Raw genomic sequence first — 21,936 nt, forward strand, 5'->3', positions numbered from 1 at the left:
TGTGTGAGCTTGCCTTCACTTTCGTTTCCTGTCTTAGACCCCGCCGCGTGTTTGTTTCCACTGTTCGGTTTTACTATGGGCATTCTCACGAACACGAAATAAATAGATCACAGCCACACCTACTTCCCCCGCCCCCCCCCCCCCTCGCCGCCGCCGCCCCTTACACACACACAGAGAGCAGGCTGTTCACAACACATGCACACGCAGGCAGACACGAGCGCACACATACAGACACACACTACACCTCCCCAGTACCCCCCCCCCCGCCCCCCTGCCGCCGCCACCGCCGCCGCCCACACACGAGAGTACACACACAGACAATGTCCCCCCCCGCATACACACGCGCGCACGCACACACACACTGCATACATACACGCTCCCCCCCACCTCACCAGAGACACACGCGCGCGCACACATCCCCCTCACACCCCACTTACCAGGTTCTTCTTGCGTGTCCCTCGGCAGCCAGCGGGTCATTCCGGTTAACCGGCGGGGGCCGCGGGGCTCTCCACGAGCACGGGAGCCCGCTAGCTAACACGGCAATCCTCCGGCGGGCACAGGAGCGCCTGCTTCCTGTTTTTGTCCGGCCCCGCCCCCGTCCCAACAAAGGTTGCCTGGCTTCCTGTTGAAGCCGGGCTGTGGCGGTGAGTTTGCTTGTTTTCTCATTGCGGACCTTTAATTTGAGGATGCAACGCGGGCCTGACACTGGCACTCATGAGATCCCTTCTGACTTTGCGGCAGCCTGCTCTCATGCCAGGCGTTTCCCTGTGTTTGTCACAGCACGTCCTGTTCTCTGGGGCGAATGCCAATATTTTATATTACCGGAAGGTGCAGCGAGCGAAGCGAAATCTAAGCCAGGTCTCTTGGCAAAACCGCAGTTTTCTCTTCGGTCTGATGCCTTCTTAATGTGTCGGGTTTCATAAGTCAAAAATAATGATGTTTCCTTGCAGGGGGGCGTGTCTTCGTCGATCGTGATAGTCGGTGCTCACTGTACGTGGTTGTTATTTCCTCTGCGACATCCCTCAACGCTCTGGGTCAGATTCTTTCTGCTTTTAAATGTGTGTCTGCCTGAGTTGAAGCATACTTTTTGCCCCACCGCATCTCGGTCATTTGCGCAACATCACTGTAGGTCACGTGCTTGCTGCACTTTTAAAACAATGACCCAAAGAAGGCCTCCCCCGAAGACAAGACGCTCCTGAAAAACAGCTGCTTCACAGAAAGGTGGTGCAGTCATGGCATTGTGCCTGCTGTAAGAATCGAGCGCCCTCATTCAAAATAAACCATTTCATGTCCAAAAAGACATCATCTCACAAAACACTAACCCCATTACATGTAGGACAAGGCCGCACATGCTTTTATCGCTATGATAGCCGCAACATATTCCTACATGCATTATATCGTGCGGTTTTCGGCATGTCTGGTGAATAACCACTACACACATTCGTACATCTAAAGGCAGGCGCATGTATGACTCTTACACTACTGGGCCCACACAAACAAACATGTACACATTTTACGTGTGTGTTGTGCTCACTAGCATTGAATGCCCTCCACTGACAAGCGGGGATGGGGGCGGCCGGGCCTGGGGGTAGGGAGCGGACACGACACGCAGAGCCCCCTCTGCAGACGCGCATGCATATGAACCTGCCTGTAACAAAGTTAGCGCGGAAAGGTCTAGTGCTCACATGACCGGGGTCCCGCGCCAGGCACCCGGACTGGTGTGCAGCAGCAGGCAGCGCCCGCAGGCAGCAGAGGCTAACTGGGAGGCTGTGATGAAAGGCGCGAGCCTGCCTCTGACACAGGTGTGGTGTCTGTGCACATTAAGGCTTCCTGCACGTAGAGGCCTCTGATTGAATTATGGGATCAGTGCTTGATACCCAAAAGCCGCGGATTCAGCAGCCAGCGAGGGGAGCTGCTGGGGGGCCTCCCTCCCCTCTGCTTATGGCTGCATTATTTTACCTCGTTAATTGTCAACGTTGCCTTTCGCAGATCTTGGACAGACTCTTTGTTTTGCAGATGTGTGTATACCTCTCACTGTTTCACTCTTGCTGGTAGCGAGTGTGCCTAGCGCAGCACGTCATATATTCAGAGCAGGTCCGATTCTTTATCATTATTTGATAGTGCGCGTGGTCCGGCGCGCAGAAAGAGCAGCTGCAGTGGGCATGATATTGAGAAACCCTTTCTTAAGTAGCACTCACCAGTTTCCGTGTGATTATTCAGAAGTGGGTTTCGCATTTTCCTCGAATTACGTTAAAAGGAAACTTGTGCTCCCAAAATTGTTTCTAGGGATGGCATGTCTGTAGCCACACTGCACCCTCACACACACTGCACCCTCACACACACCGCACCCTCACACACCGCACCCTCACACACCGTACCCTCACACACCGTAACCTTACACACACTGCACCCTCACACACACTGCACCCTCAGACACTGCACCCTCACAGACACTGCACCCTCGCACACACTGTTCCCTCACGCACACACTGCACCCTCACACACACACTGCACCTTCACACACCGCAGCCTCACATACCGCACCCTCACACACCGCACCCTCACACACACTGAACCCTCACACACTGCACACTCACACACAACACACCGCACCCACACACACACACCACACACACACGCACACACACCCACCGCACCCACACACACACTACCCCCTCACAACCCACACCTTCACACCCCACACCCTCACACCCCGCACCCTCACACACCGCACCCTCACACACCGCACCCGCACACACACACTGCACCCGCACACACCGCACCCGCACACACACACTGCACCCGCACACACACACTGCACCCGCACACACACACTGCACCTGCACACACACTGCACCCGCACATACACTGCACACACACTGCACCTCTTTTATGCAAACAAATTTAGATACTGCATAAATAATTTTAACAACAAATACTTTATATGTAGCTTTTTATGTAAATAAAATAACTATAGCATAAAGCAAAAAACATTACCATTTACAATGCTAATAGCTCAAACTTAAATAATGCGAGACCTATTGCATTGCAAATGCTTGTTCTTTTTGTGCATGGGAATACAAAAACAGGGGGAATTTATGTACATTTATATACAAACATGAAACATGAAAAACAAATTAGTATGTACAGTGATTCAAACAAACTCACATACAACACATTCTTGGCCATCCATTCATACTATACCACATCCATACTGGTCCCGGTGTCAAAAAAGATCCTATATATACAAAACAGTCTTATTTGTTGTTTTTCACACTTTTCACAGTTGTTCCTCGAAGTAGGAAAAAGAAAGCAAAATAGTCTTTCAGTCAGTTGACAAAACAAGTTCAATGTAAATTCAAAAGGATGACCCGGGACCGGGTCGGTCGACGCGTTTCGAACCCTGTGAATGCCAGGGTTCTCCTCAGGACCAAAAAGTAACTACAAAGAAAAGGAAACAGTCATCACTACCAATGATCTAAGAGATGGACACCTTAATCGCTATCCAGCTTCCCTCAGCCTACCTCTACTGTTGGGTCATGGCTCCAACCGTGATTAAAAGACAGATGTATTCCAAATGAAGGTGGAGCGGAAGGTGCTGGAAAACATTAAAGACAAACATGAAGTGTGCTAAGTATCAGTGTTTTGGTGTCACACGTGTCCATCCTTACACTACTATCTCAATGTCAGCCTACACGCTTACCTTGGCCGTGGTGCGTACTCGCTTTGAATTGTATCCCCGATGGGTCGGGCTCTGTCGTGTGGTTCGATTCCGGCGCCAATTGCTGGAAAAATCAAATTGGGAAACATGTGTTACCCCTAGGTTGTTGGACGTCTCCCTAGTGGTGAGTGGTAACGTTCGCTAGCCCCCAATAGAGCCATTCTTACCGTGGCCGTGCTCCCCGCTGGTACTAGAAGTTTGCTGTGGTTCGTACTTTTCGCTCCTTCCCCTTCAGTCTACAGAGGGTGAATGGAAACGCACCGTGATGTTGGTTGTGGGTGTGGCTTCGCTCTCGAGAGTTGTGGGAAATGTAGTCCTGTTAGCGGTATTTCAGAAACTGGAGGATTGTGGGAGATGTAGTCCTCTTAGTGGATTTATGGATTAGATTTATACATTTCGGAGATCTCATTCAATCCGTTGACTGCTGTGTCGTATTTCATAATAAGCAGAGCTTCTCTTTGATTAAGTCGTGTTTCCAAATTGCCGTTCTTGTGTAGTTCTGGAAGTGGCGTTTGTGGAGCTTCTACATATATATATATATATATATATATATATATATATATATTGATTTGTGCATTTATTGACATGCCCTCGTTGTTAATGCATTGTATGCCCACAAGGGTGTAGTGATATGTATGTGTTTAATGATTAATTGCCTAAGATTTTTTTACATTTACAAGTGTAATCTTTATACAGACTTGATTTGTCTTACATTCTTATTGTTTTGCAGAACCACCAAAGCTCACAGATATCTCTTTGCCAGAGAAGCTTGTACACATGGAAAAGGCAAGCATATCTTTCCAGGTCACTGGATTTAGGCCACGAATCCTTGGAATTCATGCCTATTTGACATGCGAAGGCTGCACACGTAAAAGAATTTTCCACTGGACCCACACAAAGACTCGTGCTAATGTCCTTCTTAAAACCCCAAATGGAATAGATGGATGCAAGCTTCTCATCACCGAAGAGGAGGAATCATCTTTTAATTTTAATCTCTCAGAGTTTGAGAAGCACAAAGACAACACGTTCAGTATCTCCTGTAACATTACTGCTTTCCCGGATCTATACCAACATAATGGCGCCTTCTTCTCAATTCAGGTGTTTCATCAATCTCCCATAAGCCCTGCTGTTGAAAAAGAAGTTAAACTGGTCGTGGTTGGAGGTAAGGTCTTTATGATGTAAAAATATTGCTACACTGGAAAGATATGAGTCATTTCAGTTGGTTGAATAATAGTCTGAAATAAAGTAATCTACTGCCTATATACAGGGTACGGTCATCTGAACTGTTTGATGACCTGTCCCGCCACGAAGATATGTAACTTCCAGATCACCTTGATCAAATCAAGCACAGGAGCAGACCTGAGTGCTTTATACAGGCTCAAAACAAGATATGTATTGCACTCTACATTTGAAGCACTCACTAGTATGCTAGATAGGCATTTCCGCTGTAGATTAGTGAATTCGTCTTTTTAAGGTAAAGTTATTATATCACAACTTTCATTAATGTCCTCCTAACATATCACACATGCCAGTACAATAAATATTTTAACTCCTGCTATCGCACATTCAACTTTGCTGGGTGGGAACTGTATGTGAGGCGATGTGCATCTGGGCTTCTGTGCCTTAGAGAAAATTGGACTTTTTTTTCAAGTCCGTCACACTTGTGCCTCTAAATGGTCACTAAACTACAAGGTGGCTCCCAATATCATTTTGAAGCACACTTTCTGGTAAATGTAACACTCAAATTGCTAGTGCTCCAAATATAATGAAATGTAATTGAGTTGTGATATTACTGGCATGGAACAAGGTCACAGATCAACCAGATTCATAAGGTTCTGAACTGCAGGGTCAATTAGATATCTTTTTAACACACTTCTGGGAGTATTTTAATCCTCAAAAACACACGGGCCTGGTCCATGACTCACGTGACGTGTAACCTATTCTTATTTATTTCATGGCACACACTGTGAAATGAATTCCATAAAATGCTCCCAGTATTATTGTCAGGTAAAGGTACAAAGCCAAAGGAAGACAAAGTGATTGCCTGTGATCCCCCTGCTTAGTTAAGATGGAAAGGAGGGGTTCTCATGTGGGTTGTTTCGGTTCTAAGTGTTTAGCTTAGCAAATATAGCGTATCTGATATTCAAACCTGATTTCGTAGCCTGCTGTTCGTAGGCTCCATACGGAGCTCCTCTGGGTTAAAGGATAGTATTATCCATTAGGGTCTTCAATCCCTTTTTACTTTTGACGTGAATTAGTGTGTTTAACTAGTTGTTAATCTTTTTCTCTTACTTTAACCAATTCTTTTTTGACATTTATTTTAAAAGCAGCTGTCCGCTTTGGTACGGGGTAGGGCATTTTTGCTGTAAAGTCTTTCACATCGAGACGTGTGCAGCCGCCTTCTGGGAGAGGTCAGCAGAAAGGGGTGATTTCCAGGCTGTGTGAACTTGATGTCTTACATGTCCTTTTTAGGTCGAGCCTAGAGCAGCGCATGTGCTGCTTGCTCGACTAATAGTAAGGGGGTTTTGAAAGTGCTACCCACAAGCTTTTCCTGGCCTCAAGCTTGCGTGCACCCTCGCGTGGATGCGCGTGGCACCATCTGCCGGCCATCTGCCTTTCTTATCTCCAATGCTTTTCACGCCCGCTTGTTAATTGTTTATTTTCATTTTGTGCATTTTTTGTGTGTATTATTTCTTTAATTGTCTCTGTTTTTTCTTTCCTCTTATTTATTTAAATATGTTTTTCCAGTGATATCCTTTGTTCAATTCAATATTTTACTTGTCTATGCTTTCTTTTCACTTTTAATTGTAACTTTTACTTATTGTTGTCCTTTCTGTCGCTCATTCTTGTTGAATGTTGATTTGCATTTCAGTCCATGAACAAAGCATTGGTTGCAGGTTTCTGTAAGGTAAAGGAACAGGTCAGGACCAATTGAAAGCTCTCCCTTTCCCCCAGAGCATTGCAGATCGCTTTCTGCAAAGATTTCAAGCTACCCCAATGCTAGTTCTAACTAAGTAACTCTTCCACTCGTTTGGTTTCTGCATCTTGATGCCCGGTGTTTATATTACAACAGCTGGCATTCTGTGTGATCTTGACAGGTAGCCTTTATTGTCGTACATTTTCAGCGATCTCAGGTTGTCCCATATTGATCTTAAAAGATTGCCTGCTTTTGCAGCATACTTTACAAACTGCCTTATTTTTAGGTGTACATTAATACCCGACTCTGATGGTTTGCATTGCATCATCCTTTGAAAAAAGAGCGGCTGAGTCTAGGACTATAAGCATATCTCCAGAGTGGGCGGATTCACCCACTCTGCACTCTTTTGTACCTATTTAGTCACGTGTCAGATGAGAGAAACTAAATCTTGTTTATGCTTTGCGTTCGGGGGCTTGTAGTTCGAATCGAGCCAAAAGACAGAGAATCACAGACGTCTCAGATACAAAGAACATCATCTCGTCAGCTTTCTGCACTAGAGTTCTTTTTCCTTTGTGTTTTAGGGGAGTTCTGAGACAGCATGTTTTCCTGTGGGACGTTTCGGCCTCTCATCGGTTTCTCTCTGTAACTAAACCGGACCCCCTCCCTTCTGAAATTTTGTATATATAGCTTTAACAGTTCTCTTTTTGGTAGGATTTCTGGCTGAAACTCACATACTTTCTAATGCAGTGATGAAAAAAGTAAAAAAAAATAAAAAGACTGGAAAATTCCTTTGCAGATGTTTTCAGAATTGGCGCGCCTATTCTTGGCAAAATCTGACTCCGTAGTGTAGGCGATCAGCAGCGGCGCTGTGATTTTGCTCTGTTTAAATTTGTTTCTTTTTGACGTTTTAAAACCTCGCTAGCTTTGATTCCTTCTTGCTGATTGGTCAACAATCATCATCGTGTGGCCTTTGGCTCTGGCACTTCCTGAAATGGACGTGGTGGCATCCGAACACCATGAGCAGTCAGCCTCGAGAGATTTGCACACAAAAAATTCACTAAACTGATTTATTGGTAAATATTTCTCTGCGTTTTGGGTGCCTGGTGAGGTGTTGGTCCACTGTCTGGTACTGTGCATTTAATAGCAGTCAGCATCTAAACCTGTATTCGGACAGGAGAGATCCCTCCACTGCAACCCAAGATAGGAAGGCCCTGGACTACCCTTGGCCCATCTTGTGCCAGCTTCTTAGGAGGGCTCCAGCTCTACCTTGACCAGTGCTTAATTTGCAAAAAAATAAATAAGCGGCTTGCACCACCCACTGCTCCTGCTCCTGCCAGAGCTGCCTATGATAGTACCAACACAACTACAAACCATCGCACTCCTACAAGTGTGACAATGCAGACTTTTCAAGGCCCCCAAACATATAAGAATGGCTTGGCAAGTAATAGTCATTTTTAAAGTATATTGAATTAATAATTGAATTTTGCTGTGGTCATCTTTAAAATATTGGCATAGCCAATAGGTCTCACTTTTGGGGCCTTATAAGTGTTTAGCCATGCAACAGTGGGTGTTGTTGCACCAAGGATATTCTGCTGCATAACTAAGTACTTATAAGGTCCCAAAGGCGAGAACTATTGGTTATGCCAATGCTTGTTGCTCACTGGCATTGAGAGCTTAAGTCCTCTAGCAATGAAAGCCAGAATCCAAACAAAGTGATCTCCCAGGGAAGACCAGCAGCACACAATCTAACACACACTCGTTTCAGAAATATCTGACCCTCAGCATACAGCTTTATGGCTGTGCTCAGAATAGTCAAGATGGACTCTGTCCTCAAAATAAAGTACACATCTCAATTCACCTCTTATGATCTAGCTCTTTCTGAAAGGAGCATCCAGACTGGCCAATAGATGGTTTGATTTTTTGTGACGTCTTTTCTCATCTGTAATAGGTGACAGGTAATGTAATTTCTTTTTTAAGATATACATAAGTGCCGAAATCAGGAGTTGTTATGATAAAAAAACGTGCAGGAGTTTAAAAGGAGATTACTGTCTACATGTAGAATAATGATATTGATATGATATTGGTTCCAAGTCATTATAATGTTATTTTGTTTATATTACTATTTTAAAAGTATATTTTAAGCATTCCTCCTATAGCGCTGGCTCTTCCATAGATCGCAATGCGTCATTTCAATGGGAGGAACTTTTTTATTTAGGATCTTTGTATTCTCTCAACAAAATTAAAAGGCAGACTGTTGAAAGCCAGACTCCATAGCTTTGTCACATTTTAGGTCCACTTTTCTGTTGTAACAGGAGGATTTCTTGACGCTTGTGTTTGTCATAGGCAAGCAGATCCTTTTAACCCCTTCGCAGTAGGGGTAAATCTATGAGAGCACTTCAAACACCTACCAATAAAGGCTCCTTTTGTCGCTCCTCCTACAGAGGAGTTCCCAAAACCACTTCCACAGATGCCTCTACATCTTCATACAGGCTACAAAATCAATCCTCTCCATCAGAGATTATATCAGGGGCAATTACAGGGGTAACAACTCCAAACGATGGGGTAGAGGTACACCAGCTCGTATGTCCCCATCAACCAACAAGCAGTGACTTGCTTATTATTGCCGCAGATCATCCTACACCTGTCAAGGTCAAATACAGCTGTTTCTTCCCATCTGGCAGTCAATAACATCAGATAGGTGGGCTTTGGACATTATCCAACATGATTATTGCCTGGAGCTCATCAGCAATCCTTCTAATATTACACTTCCCAGACACAGAATCTCCCTGGAACATCAACAGCTGCTCAAACAGGAAGTGGAAGCTCTATTACGCAAAGGAGCTGTAGAGCCAGTCCCAATACATCATCAAGGATCAGGGGTTTACACCATGTACTTTCTAATTCTCAAAAAGGACATCCCTCTATGGCCTTTTATTTTATCTTAGGCCTTTAAACCCATACTATCAGAACATTTCCATATGGTCACATTTCAACAAGTTCTTCCACTTCTACTTTCACTTTCACATCCCTATTCACCCAGCACATCGCACATATCTCAGATTTGTCATAGCAGGCACATATTATCAATTCAAAGTTCTCCCATTCTGAGTCACCACTGCACCTAGGGTGCTCAGCAAATGCTTAGCAGTGAGCTGTGGTAGCAGTGCATTTAAGAAGACAAAACATTCATGTCTACCCATATCTGGACGATTGGCTTATCAAAGCCTATAAACACCTACTGTGTCATCCACAGATTACCATAAATCTTCTACAACACCTGGAATTCACTATCAGTGCTCAAAAACCCCATCTTCAACCTTCAATGCTCAACTCTCACATAGGTCTAGTCTATCCAAATCCAGCCAGGATTCGAAAATTCCAAATTCTGCTACCACAATTCCAAGACAGTCACTTTTTAAATAATTTCTTTTTATTGATAATTTGCTCAGTACATCTTGTTTCACATATAATACAGTAAACATAAGGACACCTCTTTGGCATGGTAATTACAAACATATTAACTGCTTTGACACAGCCCTTCATCAACTGTTTCTGTATGCACCCTAAAGACAATCACTTTTTAACAGTCTAAACTTTCATACATCTTCTAGGGAGGATGGCGTCATGCATTGCCAAAGTGCCCATGCAAGAGTAAACATGCATTCTCTACAGAAATGTTTAGCACAACAGTGAACTCCATCACAGGGTCAACTCATTAATCTAGTGTTGGTAGACAGGCACACTCATCACTTTCTGCACTGGTGGAACTCCCAAATCCTGTTAAAAGGGCGTCTGTTCATCGCCCCTGTGCCACAGATCGTGATGACAGCAGATGCATCCCTCACAGGATAGGGTGCCCATTTACTAGATCTGACAGTTCAGGGTCTCTACGATGTGACACACCAGAATCTCCACATCAGCTACTTAGAGCTTCAAGCTGTTCACCTGGCGTTGAAATCATTACTACCTCACCTTTACAGGCAAGGTTGTCCTAATCAGACTGAGAATATGACAGCTGTGTACTATATACATAAACGGGGGGAGACACACACGTCACAGTTATCAGGCCTCTCTCAGACCATTTATCATTGGCCATCCATCACAAAATCCATCTCTCTGCGGAACACCTCCCAGGAATGGATAACGACTTTGCAGACCTCCTCAGCAGGATGCAGCAACAAGTCCACAATTGGAAACTCCAACCCTTTGTCCTGATCCCATTCTTCCACATATGGGAGTTTCCACAAATAGACCTTTTTGCAACAGCACGGAACGCACAATGCCTCAAGGTTCCCATACCCTCTATCCAAAGTCAATGCCATATGGTTGAATTGGTCAGGAATATTTGCCTTCGCTTTTCTACCTCTCCCTCTTCTTCGATTTCTGGTTCGAAAGCTCAGATAACTGTGTCTCACCCTCATTCTAGTAGCTCCTACATGGGATCGTAAATCATGGTTCACCACGCTACTAGAACTCTCAATAGTCTCACACAAGAAGCTTCACCTCAGTTCAAATCTTCTCACTCAGAATCATGGAGAAATCAGACACCCAAGCCCAAAGGAGCTAAACTTGGTGATTTGGTTTTTGAAGTCATAAAATTCGATATCTAAATCTGCCAGTAGAATGCATGACCATTCTTACGGAACCACGTAAACCTACCTCTAGAGCTTGCTTTGCAGCTACATGGAAAAGATTAGTTATTTATTGTATTACCAAAAAATGATCCACTAAGCGCACCTGTACAAAACATTATTTGTTATTTTCATTTCAAATGCTCAGGTCATGCTTACACTTCTATATGTCTAGATCTGGCAACAATAGCTGCCTATCTTCAAAACAGACTACACTTATCTTTATTCAAAGTGGAGAGGTGCGGCACAGCGGTGGAGAGGTGCGGCGCAGAGACCAGGGTGGCTGACTCTGGAGCGCGGGGCTCTCGGTATGATCACCAGCTCCGAAGGCAGATCAGCTCAGCATCATGTGACTCTGGGCAGTAGCTCACTTAATCTCCCCGATGGCCCCCTGCGCCTTGAGAGCCTTACGGTGATTAATTTGTGCTTTACAAATACCGGGTAAAGTGCCAGTAATTGAGGCTTTCATTGAAGGCCTTAAAAGAGTGATACCACCAAGAGTCCCACATGCACCTACGTGGAATCTCAGTATCATTCCAACAAAACCTATGAGTCCACCCTTTGAACCATATCATAATTGCCCCCTCTAATTTCTTTCTTGGAAGATTGCATTCTTAATTTGTATCACGTCGCAAAGGTGTGTTGGTTAGCTTCTGACACTGTCTTAAGAAGAATCTTTTTTCTAGCTTCACAAAGAAATAGTGGTTCTTCAAGCCAACCCAAAATTTCTACCAAGATAGTATCCTCTTGTCACATGCGGTTGAGCTACCTGTTGTTTTCATCAACCAGATTATGTAGCTGAAAGAGCTCTGTATACTTTAGATGTTAAGAGAGCATTAATGTATTATATTGACAAGACAAAAGATTTTTGTAAAACAAAACAACTTTTTGTTACATTTGCTTCCTCTCATAGAGGGAAACCTATTTTAAAATCGAGCATTTCTAGATGGATCGGTAAATGTATCCAAACATGCTATGCCAAAGCCAAAAGAACTTTTTCTATACCCCCTAGAGCACACTATATGTGTCTTTCATAGGAAATATTCCCATAGCTGACATTTGAAAAGTCTACACCACACATATTTTACCAAAATTATTATGTGAATGTTTTAGCACCCCAACAAGCTAATGTAGGACAGGCAGTGCTACATTCACTTTTTCAAACAACTGCTACATCCACTGGTTAATCACTACTTTTTGGAGGGCACTGCTATACAGTTTATGCAAAGCATGTGTATCTACAGACACACATGCCTCAACGGTTATGTTACTTACCCTGTAAGTATCTGTTCTTGGTATGTAGTGCTGTAGATGTGCATGCTCCCACCCTCCTCCCCGTACCCCTATGATCGTGGCAGTCCTAATCTATATTTCGCTTGCATGGACATCTCTCTACTTATACTCACTTATACTCCATTCTCTCTCGCGGGAAAATAATCTAACAATGGAGTTGATGCCCATGTGCACTATTACGAAAAAAGGAGGAGTCACCTTACTTTATGACTTGAAAGACTTATTTGAAGAAAACAACTTGCAAGCATCCGGACCCAACACTAGATGGCAGGAGTATGCAAAGCATGGGAATATACAGCACTACATGCCAAGAACAGATGCTTACAGGGTAAGTAACATAAGCCATCTTCTACAGGAAGTAAAAACATTTTAAATGTTTTTATGTGTGTGAATGTGAGTTTGTGTTAGTGTGTAAGCATGTCAATGTGCATGCGTGAGTGTTTGCACAAGTGTGGGCATCTGTCTTCGTGAACATGTGGTCGCATGAGTGTGTGTGCACGATTGTGCAATTGTGCTTGTGCATGTGGGCCTGTGTATGCACCTGAGCGTGTGGGTGCATATGAAGTATGCACACATGAATATTGTGTGTGTGCTGGTGAGAGTGCAGAGTCAGATTGGCCTGTAGGGCATTCAAGCAGTGCAAGATGAGCTTGTCTGTCTGGCCAGTATGTGGGCCAGGTTCTTGGCTGATTGCGGGCAGATTGTATGGTCTGCTGGGGCGGTTTTTACTGTTGTTTTTCTTGATATTAAAACAAACATTGCCTGCAGCAAGCTCAAATTCACACAATGTTCTATACCATCCAGAATGCTTAAATAGTGAGTTTTTAAAGTTTCAAAACTGCCTCAATTTGCACACATGGTTCCCTTTCTAGCTATTTATTTTACTAATTAGGGCCTCTTTTATTTTGGAGACCTGGCTATTTTCTACCCTAGTTCGACATTGAGTGTGCACTTGAGTTTGTGTGCATTACAGCGAGCTCATGATTGTGTATGCACAAGTGTGTATGGACATGATATTGTGTATGTGTTTATGTGTTTGTATGTGTGGACATGGCTATGTGCATAGAAATATGTGTTTGAATCTCAGAATATTCCCTAAGTCTTTCGAGGTCGATAAAATTAGTACCACTGGGCTGGGGTAAATGTGTGCCGTTGCAGACACGTGTTATATGTGTTCATGTGAGTGTCGGTATAGAGGTGTGTGCATATGTGTATGTGTGAACATGATTGTGTTTATACAAGCGTGAGTATGTGCACCTGTGTGTGAGTAGAAATCTGTGTTCAAATCTCAGCAGCTTCAATCAGCCTCTCATCCTTCGGCGGTCGATAACAGGGGTTCTGTTAAGTTGGGTAACAATCTTTTATTCAGTGGCAAGATACCCCCAGTGATCAAGGTGTGATTTTGCAGATACATAATATGTGTGTATGCACAGAGCGTCTGCATGTGAGTGCCGGTGCACGTGAGCGTGTGTGTGCCCACGTGTGTGCTAGTGATTAGGTCATTCACTGTGGCTGGTGCAGCACACAGAAGTTCAAAATGTAGTGTATTAGCAAAACTGTTATTTTGTGTCATGAAGGGCTAAATGAATGGCTTATCTAAGTAGGGAGCTACGTGCATTCGCATCTGTATCTCTGTGTGTATGTCATTCATAATATGGAGCATATCAAAATATGTTTTTGCAAGGCTCCTTGTGAATTACTAAGGCATGGAATGGAATGTTTCCCAAGAGGGCTACTTGTCTGACTGCAGTGATTGCAGCATCTGCATTTTGAGGCACCAAGTGAAGATTCCAGGGACAACTGCTCATTGTATCTTACATCGTGGGGACTGCAGATGCTGCCTGAGTAAAGAAAGAAATGGGCGTGGAGCAGATACAGTGGACCAACTGATGAACGCCAGAGTGGGGAGTTTCTCCTCCTGTATCAAAACAAGAAACTTTGATTATTATTTCAGGTTTAGCAGATGAAAAATGTTCACCATTCACCAAAAATTGTGGGACGCCCCATCTGCCCTATTTAGGTGTATGCAAATGTACATTTATAGTGTTTACATTTGCATATACCGTAAATTGGGTGGATGGGACATCAGCCACATCTTGGTGGTTGTCCCTCATCCCCAAACTACAAATAGTCCCCTTTGTTCTTCCCATTTTCCCAAATAGATTCCTATACTGCTAAACCACAGTCTCCCTACCTACCTCCAGTGTGTCGGACATCATGCCTAGTTAATGAGATCTTCCCCATGATGGGCTTTGAAGTTGTGTGATTACACAAAGGTTGTTGTAAATACTTTGGAAGTGTAGAGAATACAACACTGATGACTCCCTGCGACTTTCCATGCAAGTCCTGAACGCAAGATGTATGATTCCTTTCTAGTCCGCCCATGTTTTCCTGCTTTGACAGCCAGTAAACCTATTCAGCAAAGTGCCACAACTGTTTATTATCTTATGCGCTTTGCATTTTATGCAAAGAATCAATCAATCAATCAAAGACATTTATAGAGCGCACTACTTACCCGTAGGGTCTCAAGGCGCTTGGGGGGTGGGGGGGGGGGGGGTGCCGTTACTGCTCGAACAGCCAGGTCTTCAGCGTCTTCCTGAAGGAGAGGTGGTCTTGGGTTAGGCGCAGGTCGGGAGGGAGGGAGTTCCAGGTCTTGGCGGCCAGGTAGGAGAAGGACCTTCCTCCTGTTGTCGCTCTTCGGAAGCGGGGGACGGCGGCGAGGGCGTGGCTGGCTGATCGGAGGTGGCGTTTGGGAGCGTTGAAGTTGATTCGGTTGTTGAGGTAGCTCGGGCCTTGGTCGTGTAGGGCTTTGTGTGCGTGGGTGAGGAGACGGAAGGTGATTCTTTTGTTGACGGGGAACCAATGCAGGTCTCTCAGATGTCCGGAGATGTGGCTGTTTCGTGGGATGTCGAGGATGAGTCTGGCTGAGGCGTTCTGGATCCGCTGGAGTCTCTTCTGGAGCTTGACGGTGGTACCGGCGTAGAGGGCGTTGCCGTAGTCCAGCCGGCTGGTGACGAGGGCCTGGGTGACGGTCTTCCTGGTCTCGGTGGGGATCCACCAGAAGATCTTCCGTAGCATGCGTAGGATGTTGAAGCACGCCGAGGAGACGACGTTGACTTGCCTGGTCATGGAGAGGGAGGAGTCCAGGATGAAGCCCAGGTTGCGTGCGTGGTCTGTCGGTTTGGGTGCGGTGCCCAGGGCGGGGGGCCACCAGGAGTCGTCCCAGGCGGAGGGCGAGGAGCCCAGGATGAGGACCTCCGTCTTGTCTGAGTTCAGTTTCAGGCGGCTGGTCGTCATCCACTCGGCTACATCCTTCATCCCTTCGTGCAGATTGGCTCTGGCGGCGGCGGGGTCGTTGGTCAGGGAGAGGATCAGCTGGGTGTCGTCGGCGTAGGAGATTATGTTGAGGTTGTGTTGGCGTGCGATGGCCGCGAGGGGGCTCATGTAGACGTTGAAGAGGGTGGGGCTCAGCGAGGATCCTTGAGGGACGCCGCAGATGACTTCGGTGGCCTCTGACTTATACGGTGGTAGGCGGACTCTCTGTGTTCTTCCGTCGAGGAAGGAGATGATCCATTCCAGTGCCTTCTCCTGGATTCCGACGTTGCTGAGGCGCTGCACTAGGGTGCGGTGGTGGCAGACCGTGTCGAATGCCGTGGAGAGGTCTAGGAGGATGAGGGCCGCTGTGTCTCCGTTGTCCATCAGGGCTCGGATGTCGTCGGTGGCAGCGATGAGGGCGGTCTCGGTGCTGTGGTTGGCTCGGAAGCCGGACTGTGAGGGGTCGAGGGATCCATTTGTCTCGAGGAAGGCGGCCAGCTGCTTGTTGACGGTCTTCTCGATGACTTTGGCTGGAAACGGGAGGAGCGAGATGGGGCGGTAATTCTTGAGTTCGGTGGGGTCCGCTGTGGGTTTCTTGAGTAGAGCGCTGAGTTCGGTGTGCTTCCAGCTCTCAGGGAAGGTGGCGGTGTCGAAGGAGGTGTTGATAATGTCCCGCAGGTGGGGTGCGATGACAGCGTTGGCCATGTTGAAGACGTGGTGAGGGCAGGGGTCGGTCGGAGATCCGGAGTGGACGGAGTTCATCATGCGGACGGTGTCTTCGGTGCTGATCGGAGTCCAGGCGCGGAGGGTGGTGGTGGGCGGCGTTGCTGTGGTCGTGGCGTGCGTCAGTTGAGTGCTGAAGCTGTTGTGTATGTCTGCGATCTTGTTGTGGAAGTAGGCGGCGAGGGAGTTGCAGAGGTCTTGCGATGGGGTGATGTCGTTGTTTCCTGCGCTGGGGTTGGAGAGCTCTTTCACGATGTTGAAGAGTTCCTTGCAGTTGTGTGCGTTGTTGTCCAGCTGGTCCTTGAATGCAGTTTTCTTGGCAGCGCGGATGATTTGGTGGTGCTTCCGGGTGGCGAGCTTGAGGGTGGTCATGTTGTCCGGTGTTGGTTCCCTTCTCCAGACTTTCTCGAGGGCTCGGCAGTTCTTCTTGGAGCTCTTGAGTTCGTCGGTGAACCATGGGGCTTTCTTGCTGCCGGGTCTGCTGGGCGGGGTCCTCAGAGGGGCGAGTTCGTCCGCGCAGTTGCTGATCCACTTCGTGAGGTTGTCGGCGGCCTGGCTGGGGTTCGCTGAGCTGGCAGGAGGGTGCTGGCTCAGGGAGGCGGCGAGCTGGTCGGCTGTGATCTTGTTCCAGCTTCTACGGGCAACCTGTTGCTGGTGGTGGTGGATCGTCGTTCTTTTGAAGGTGAAGTGGACACAGCTGTGGTCCGTCCAGTGAAGTTCTGTGGCGTGGCTGAAGGCGATGTCTGTGCTGGATGAGAAGACGGCGTCGAGTGTGTGTCCGGCGAGGTGGGTGGGGGTGGACACCAGATGCTTGAGTCCAAGGTTGGTGAGGTTGTCGAGCAGGGTGCTGGTGTTGCGGTCGTTGTTGTTCTCCAGGTGGAAGTTGAGGTCCCCCAGGAGGATGTAGTCAGCGGAGGGGAGGGCATGCGGGCTGACGAAGTCGGCGATGTCCTCGCTGAATTGAGTGCGTGGTCCCGGGGGTCGGTAGATCAGGGTGCCTCTGAGGGTGGTCTTCGGGTCGGTGTGGATCTGGAAATGCAGGTGTTCGGCGGTGGTTAGGGTGTTGTCGGTGCTGGTCGTGATACGGATGGTGTTCCTGTGGATGATGGCGATGCCTCCTCCCATCTGGTTGGCGGTGCGGTCCCTCCTGGTGATCTTGTAGCCCTCAGGGATGGCGATGGCGATGTCAGGCGCTGAAGAGGCGTTCATCCAGGTCTCCGTGAGGAAGGCAACGTCCGGGGCTGTGGTGTCTAGGAGGTTCCAGAGTTCGATGGCGTGGACGGAGCGGGTGTTGAGGAGGATGCACTTGAGGTGGTTGCTGCTGGTGTTCGGCTTGGCAGGTGCTTGTGGCGGGCAGGTCCGGATGCAGGTGAACTTGCAGGCGTGGCAGCTGAAGGGTCCGTGGGAGCGTCGTGGGGTGGCTCGGTAGCATCCTGGGATTCGGCCGGTGTTGAGTGCGATGAGGGTGGCGGCGGTGTACGTCAGGCGGGTCGGCCGGGGTCTTCGTGGGCCAGGGGTCCTGGCACTGGGCGCGGTCCAGGCGCGGACGGGCGCAGACGGGCTTACCTTTGGCGCGCCTTCGGCGCACAATCGGTGCACCCTCTGCGCGTGACCGCTGCGCGTTCGCACGGTCGCCATATATGGCGAAGTGCGCGGGGGGGGCGGAGCAGCTGGGAGGCGGGAGCGGGGAGGGTACAGAAGGCAAAAAGGGGCGGGGTTAGCGGCGGTGGCGGGAAGCGGGGAGCGGGGAGGGAAGACGAAGGGCAGCTACTGACAGCAAAACAGGCAATACAGAAGAAAAAACAAAACAATTCAAAGCATCAATGACAACAGGGGCACAGGGTGAGAAGCGGCGCCCAGGAGCCTGCAGGTCAGGCGAGCACGGACCACGCCGCTCGAAGGAGGGGGCGTGGTCACGCGGCGGCAGCCGGGCAGCGAGGCAGTCAGGCAGGGAGGCACACGCAGCAGCTGGTGGCCGTGCGGCGCGGGGGTGTCCTAGAACTAGGTCAAGAAGTTTACTCAAGATACATTTGAGAATTCGTGTGGGTTGTAACTGTCGACCAAAGGGTACAACAATACAGCATTAAGGTAGTTAACAGTGAGAAAACATACATAACAATACAGCATTAAGGTAATGGCATTAGTGACAGATTATGAGCAGTTACATTCATGTCTACCTTGTGCTGAATAATGGCTTAAACTTGAAAATGATCGGGAGGTGGGTCTTTATAAAATGATGAATTGTAGCACTGTGCATGTAAATGTTTACACGACTCTATTGTGCACAATTTACCAATAAAAACAAGATTTTGATTGGTTTCTTTAAAATTGGGACAATTACTGACCTAGACCATGAGTGGGGCAGTCTACTTATAAGAGCTGCCCTGTTACCATTTTTTAAAATAGGGACCTGCAAAAGAATGTTGATGTGTGAACATCCATAGGGACTTAATCCAGTCCATCGGCTTTTCCAGTGGGGCATCCAATACCTCATCCAACTTGATAGGCATGCTAAAAGGACGGGGCCACCTCTTGATGAAATCTTCTTCCCTCCCCCAAAATGGCTGAGTCAGACTGACGATAGGAATGCACTTTTGGAAAGTGGTTCTCCCATGTGTTGGCTGTTATTGCGTTTTCATTTGAAGCGGATGGAGCATCATTAAAGTAAGGCAGATTAACAATTTTCCAGAACGTCACACTGTCTTGAGCCTTGCTTGCTGCCACTAACTTGTCATAGGTAGTGTCCATTACATTATTCTAGGGCATCTTTATATTCTCTCCTTCATGACTGTACATCTTTCTGAATTCAAGGGATTTTTTTCAGTGTGGTCAAGAGTTTTTTATATGCTGCTGTCAAACCACCAGTGGCAGCTACCACATGCAAAAGGTAATGGGATTTGGGATGTGAGGGTGTGCTGGAGGGGGAAGTATAATAAAAACGAAAAAAACGTACCTTACGTTGCCGGTTGCGTCACGCCGAGTGTTTCCTCTTTCGTAGCCCAGCAGGCATTGGGGCTGCATCAGACTCCCTGTCCAATCCACTTGGCCTGAGCGGGTTGAAAAGACCTTGTGCTCAGATCAGGATGTCTGTGGGGTTTCTCCAGCCCGGCAGCATTTAGCAAATCTAAGTGCTCGTCTGCTTTGGTTGGTCTGAGAAGGCCAGACAGGGCCGGCTCTAGGCTCATGGTGGCCCTGGGCAGGGAGCGTGGGTAGGGGGCCCGGAAGAGGGGGTCCGGGCGGGGCGGAGCGTGCAGGCCAGTAAAGAGGGGAGGGGGTCAGGGAGTTTAGAAGTGAAACAGAGCTGGAGGCCGCCAAATCCCTGCCAGGGTCCACCACGCAAATATGTATCCATCCTCAGAGGATTAATATATTAAGGATATGTATTGGCGTGGTGGCCCCTGGGGTTTGGTGGCCCTGTACAGGTGCACAGCTTGCACATGCCTAGAGCCGGCCCTGGGCCAGACAAACACATATGTGCACATATCACTACTCCTACCCACTCTCTTGGCCTGGCCCCTCCCTGCACACGCTGGCTGAGCCAGCTGCTTAAAAATAAAACAATAATCGAATATCGTTTTATTTTTTACCTGCTGCCGCTGCTAGTCGGGTGACGCTCCTCCGCCATTGCAGAGGAGCCGCCCATGCAAACCACCTATAGGGTCTTGCCCCCGTCAGAATCGGTGTGCATAACAGACCTCAGGATGGCATAAGGGGAATGAAAAGAGCTCAAGATATCTAGTGGACAGAGTTTTCGGTACCATGTTTTAATCAGATTCTCACTGGAGTGAGCGGTAAAGGGTAAAAAAAAGTCTACTTTTTTTTATAAGACTACAAAAGGTTTGCACGCAATGAAATATGTGAAATCCAATTGACCTCCAACACTGCAAGAGGCTTAATTGCCTGCATAACATGTTCTACATTTTACATTTGGTATGGCCTTCCACTGCACATTAACCATCTGGCAAACACAGTGGGCAACTGGTTGGTTAGGTCAGAGTTCGCACTCAGTGACTGGTCTGGTGAACTAATAGTCCTTGAAGGTTCGAGGCAGAGAAGAACACGGCCTAAACATTTTTAAAGAAAGATACCTCTATACCTGCTTGTTACCTACCACATTCCTACACTCTGAAATGTTTCTCAGCGGGAGTAAAAAATCCACCCTCAATTGTTTTTTTTCTTTTAAAAGCAAGAATGTCTCGGAAGGTCAGTAAGAAAAATACAGCTCAAGGTCCAGGCACCTGGGGCGATAAGATAAATATATTTGCAGGAATGCAAAACCACCGAAACAAAGTAAAGCCTCAATTACCCATTAGAAACGGATGCTATATAAAGGTTAAATAGCTGATTATTTTTTTGACTGGCTCAATATAGAGTCGTTATAGGCCATTCGTTTTCTAACCCCAAAACATATTTCCAACAGTTTGCAAATGCTTACAATATCTTAATTTAAATCCTGCACTAAATAATTGTTCAGTTTAAATCATGAGTATTATGATATGCATGCCTCTTAGAGCAGCTACCATGTCCATAGTTGCTCACAGATTTAGGATTTGGATAAAACACAATCAACATATGAACTTATAAAAAATAACAACATCCCCTTCATGTTTTTTGGATCCAAACAGTTCGGTAAAAAAACAACGATATGAACAAACTAAAGATACGCCATTAAAAACATCCCTATAGTAATGCACAGCATGTGACTCTAGACTAGGTTCACAGTGAAAAACGTTTCTTAAAAAATTGTAAGCATACTGAGATATGGGGATTCCTCTGCCACTTAAAAAATGTTTTAGGAACAAAGAGGAAACGGTTCTCTTTCTAATCCAATAAATGACCCTGTAAAATACTGAATAAAAATACACTTAAGGTATTACAAATTAAATACATACACAATCAATAGACTGCATTTTTTCACTGCTGCCACTAGAGCAATTTCAGAGAAATTGTCTAACTTGGACCTTCAAATGATTTATGATCTCCTTTTTCATAAATTCGCTAGTGCTGCCCACGTCTCCATAAAAAAACAAGCATTGGCAACAGACCTGGCTTTAATGTATCAATGCATGTAAACATAGACGTTCACAAATGGTGTTTACATGCTTTGCATCACTGTCCCAAAACAAAATAATTGTTTATCTATGGTCACTGGTTCCCAAAATATCAGACTCTGAAGCTTGACGGGCACGCCCACCAGCAGCAACTGGCTAACTGGGACTACTAGACTCCACGGGGTATAAAATATTTTGACCTTAACCAGGCACTTTCAAAATATGAAGTAGTGACTCTCGCAGTGCTGCTACTATCCACTTTCAAGCTACTGACCTTGATTTCAA

The 21,936-nt window shown here is 46.7% G+C and overlaps 1 protein-coding gene across 2 annotated transcripts in view; it reads left to right on the forward strand.

Annotated features, from left to right (window-relative positions):
- The window catches only part of LOC147731085 (uncharacterized), a 400,147-nt gene that overhangs the window by 55,020 nt on the left and 323,191 nt on the right, over nt 1-21,936 (forward strand). For both annotated transcript variants that reach the window (XM_086956050.1, XM_086956051.1), the window contains exon 5: nt 4,452-4,883. In XM_086956050.1, coding sequence (XP_086812176.1) covers nt 4,452-4,883 — 432 coding nt within the window. The remainder of the gene's footprint in view (nt 1-4,451; nt 4,884-21,936) is intronic.

Source organism: Lissotriton vulgaris, chromosome 2_1 (genome assembly GCF_964263255.1).
Source record: "Lissotriton vulgaris chromosome 2_1, aLisVul1.2, whole genome shotgun sequence".
NCBI classification, from domain to species: Eukaryota; Metazoa; Chordata; class Amphibia; order Caudata; family Salamandridae; genus Lissotriton; species Lissotriton vulgaris.